This window comes from Ischnura elegans, chromosome 3 (genome assembly GCF_921293095.1).
Source record: "Ischnura elegans chromosome 3, ioIscEleg1.1, whole genome shotgun sequence".
NCBI classification, from domain to species: Eukaryota; Metazoa; Arthropoda; class Insecta; order Odonata; family Coenagrionidae; genus Ischnura; species Ischnura elegans.
In genome coordinates this window covers 18190751-18194361 of record NC_060248.1, presented here as the reverse complement: position 1 = coordinate 18194361, position 3611 = coordinate 18190751, and the positions used below count along the sequence as shown (strand labels likewise).

Below are 3611 nucleotides of genomic sequence, written 5' to 3'. Positions count from 1 at the left end.
CTGCAACACACTCAGAAATTAATAACAGGAATTAACCAGACATACGATCACAATTTTAAATGCATTGCCACTTCGTCAATTCACTCACTAAACCAAGAGCCTATTCCACAATAGCAAAATAACTGATGAAGATAGATTAAAAAATGGAATTTCAAGTAAATAGGTACCACAAAGTAGCAATAGAAAAAGAAAATGCCGTGAGGGGAGAAAAAATTACGCCACAAGGAAAATCAGATACATATATTTACCTAGAAATTATAAACAAGTTTTAACTGTGTCCAGCACTTAGAATAATGAAATTAGCAGGTCACTGCATGTGGACTCAATTCTCTTAATAGAACGAATATCGCTCTTCCACAGAGAATAAAATGACCATGAACTGAAATCAGTCAGCCGCGTCACTTGGACTCAAACCAGCAGTTAATGAATGTTCGACTCATGCTTCATCTTCTTCTTCATCAGACTCCTCAGGAAAATCTGAATCATCTTCGCCAAAGTCATCAAAATAGTCATCACTTCTGCCATCGTTCATGGATAGTGTTTTAATTTTCTCCAAGATATCCTCTTTTGACATTTTCTCTTCGTCCGAGTCTGAAGAAAGAAAATTATGACATGAGAATATAAGAAGACAAAAAGTGGCAAACTTAGGGGCAGCGGAAAGGGATCATAAGAAATTTTTCAAAACAAAAATAGGGATAGAGAATTGTAACTCTAACGTCCGAAGAACAAATGCGACGGGTCCTGACAAACAAGGCAAACATCATTACAGATTAAATTCACTAAATAAGAATGAAATATACAAAACATTACCTTTAAATTTCTCAATTTTTCTCAACATAGCCCGCCTCTTCCTCTCAGATAAGCACTTCAAGGCTTGTACAATGTCGTTATCTTGTTTAAGATCACCACTATCAACTGCCTCCGGGACGATTTCTTCCTTCTTCCCACATTTAGGACACACCTCTCCTTCCCTAGCACATTTCATGCAGAGTATATGGTATGCATGAGTTATGGCCTTTAAGTCACATTTAGTACATTTTTTCGGGGCTTTAAGAGGCTTATATTTTTTGTACTTTATCTTCCATTCGATAATGTTTTTACACCTAGAGCAAACATTTACTACTTGAATGCTGTTGATGAACTTCGTTTTGTTGCTGGTATCATAGAGATTATTCTTGAACGAAGTGGTATTTTGATGTTTTTGTGGTCTCTTCCGAGATGTATTGCCTTTTTGAGAGCTCATTTCAACAAATTAAGAACACAAATATATGCAAATTTACTTCATCATGTATACCAGCATCATGGGGTAGGTGTAGGTAAACCAACAGCACCTCGAACGACCTAATAATGTATACTCAATAAAAATGAAGAAGAGAATCACTGGACACACACTCCAAATTCACAGGCCTCAGACAAACTCCAGAAACTAAAGTAATGACCGTGATCACAAAATATCAACAAATACACGAGGCACATGTGACATCTCCGCTTTCATTGCGCAACACGATCCTCTGATGTTATGTGAGTCGCGAAATGCGCAATCCTATTTCACCGCGTTCATTCAAAACCTCAGATTAGCGAGTGCCAAGATGAAACGCCGAGAAAGAGATGGTTAAAGTATCAAAAAGAATCTTCACCAATTTCATCATTGCTCCTTTTTGGATTGCAGTATAGGTTTGAAGTCCTAGGAACCTTGTTAAAATCAACTGTTTACTTGAGAATCCGTTATAAAGTACTTTTTAAGATATGAGTAATAGAGGCTCCATTCAGTTCTTAAAAAAAATAATACCATATGCCAATAATTTTCAGGTTGAGCAATCGTAGAATTACTAATGATACCTATAGATCTGCTTATTTCGTTTTTAGTCTATATATATTTCCGCAGCTCAAAAAATCTACAAAATATCTAATATGTCTTTCGCTAATGTATAGAAGATATCTTGTAATAACTTGTAGACACCTTCTAGACATGTTGTAGATGTCTTAATGCCCGCTTTTCCTATATCTACAAGATGTATTGAGTAGATATTTCCTAGACATTCATATTCAAATTGTACCCAATAGGAAAATTCAGGATAAAAGACTCGGTTATAATATGTTTCGGTATGACAACAGTTTCTTTTTCACGAATACAAGGATCAAGAGCTTTGCTATTTCCACATAATATTTTATTAGCACCGACCATGGTTTCGTTACAGAGTAACATTATCAAGGTGAAGATTTAGGTAAATTGACAGTATATATATAGCAGGTTGGTTAGGGGGAGGTAAGGGTTGGGGTTGGAGCTGGGTTTGGCGTCACTGTAGGTGGGGTGGGTGGAGGGGTGGATGAGTAAGGGGGAAAGTGGAGGAGGGGGGAGCGAGAAGGGTAAAGGTGGTCGTTAACAAGGTATGAGTCCCTGCGGCTTAAAATTTCCAATTCTTCTAAAGCGTCTAATCTCCGTCCTTTCTTCTCAAAATGCAGAATGGTAGGGATGAAGTCACTAATGTGCCCCATGTCATTAAGGTGTTTTGCAAATTGGGAGTGATCCTTCCCCTGTCTATGACACATCTGATGTTTCTTTTTCGACTCACAGCCTGTTGGCGGAACAAAAGATAAAGACCAGATTCAAGGCCAAAAAATTGATTAAGACAGGTGATTCCTTGTGATTTTTGGAAACTTTCTGGCTTTCCCTTCTTTCTAAAAGGGGCTTCCTCCTTCGATTCAAAATTTGAAGTTTCCAAAGCAAAGGAGTCTGCAAAATTATCAATGAATGCTGATGCAGTGTCTAGCATTATAGATATTGAAAAATTTTTAAAGCAAAATTTTTCAACGCATTTATACATCTTCATCGACGATAAGAATGAATATGAGTGCATAATTTTGATAAAATTCGATTGTGACAATTGTTTCGCAATGGATTGGATTTGTTAATTTGTGGTAACTAAGCTGATCAGTTTTTAGTTACCACTCAATTTTTGATTAAATTTTAGATGCGTGCTCTTTCATCACAAATATTTTTGTTTTTGAAATAGGTATCATTTCTTTAAATAATCTTTTTGTAAAATTACTTTCATTATTTAAAATTCCGGTATTTTATAAGGGTAAGAAATAGCCGTACTTTCATAGGATAGACACATTCTATAGACATCTATATATAGTTGATACTTAAAAAACGAGTTTTCGTTCATTTTAAATCACTGATATAAACATTTGCCATTGGTGTTGAATTTGCTTTTTTAGTACTCCTGCGTTCAATGACTTCACCTACCCATCCATCTAAAAGCATAGCAAATACACTTTTTTTTAAGATTCGGGTCTTTTATGTCTAATTACACTGGACATATAAAATAAGAGTCGTTGCTCAAAAAAGAGATTTTATAGACATCTAGTAGATAGTTAAAATATCCAAGACATTGAAGACATGCTTTAGATATCTACAAGATATTTTGTGCTATGTGTGTTGGTACAGCACTATAGTGAAAATTAAAGAGTGGATTACAGAAGGTTTTAGTTATTTTTTGAGTGTCTGAAGGCTGAAAGTAATTATGAGCTGAAATTTAGTTTTAAGCGACAATGCAGTTAACTTTACTCAATTTAAAAAAGTGTAGCGGAGCGCTGTCCGCTACTCA

The 3611-nt window shown here is 35.6% G+C and overlaps 1 protein-coding gene across 1 annotated transcript; it reads right to left on the bottom strand.

Moving 5' to 3' along the window:
* Positions 1-225: 225 nt before the first annotated feature.
* Positions 226-1510, bottom strand: LOC124154970 (uncharacterized protein C9orf85 homolog). The gene is made up of 2 exons (XM_046528720.1): positions 811-1510; positions 226-591 (listed from the first exon to the last, which is right to left on the bottom strand). Exons 1-2 carry the CDS (start codon positions 1241-1243, stop codon positions 437-439), a joined length of 588 nt encoding a protein of 195 aa, XP_046384676.1. The 5' UTR covers positions 1244-1510; the 3' UTR covers positions 226-436.
* Positions 1511-3611: the final 2101 nt, after the last annotated feature.

Excerpts from the sequence above, each read along its gene's own strand:
- LOC124154970 (XM_046528720.1), bottom strand. The coding sequence starts at position 1,243 with ATGAGCTCTCAAAAAGGCAATACATCTCGGAAGAGACCACAAAAACAT. Across the intron at positions 592-810 it reads AAAAATTGAGAAATTTAAAG|ACTCGGACGAAGAGAAAATG; the intron begins GTAATGTTTTGT and ends TTCTTTCTTCAG.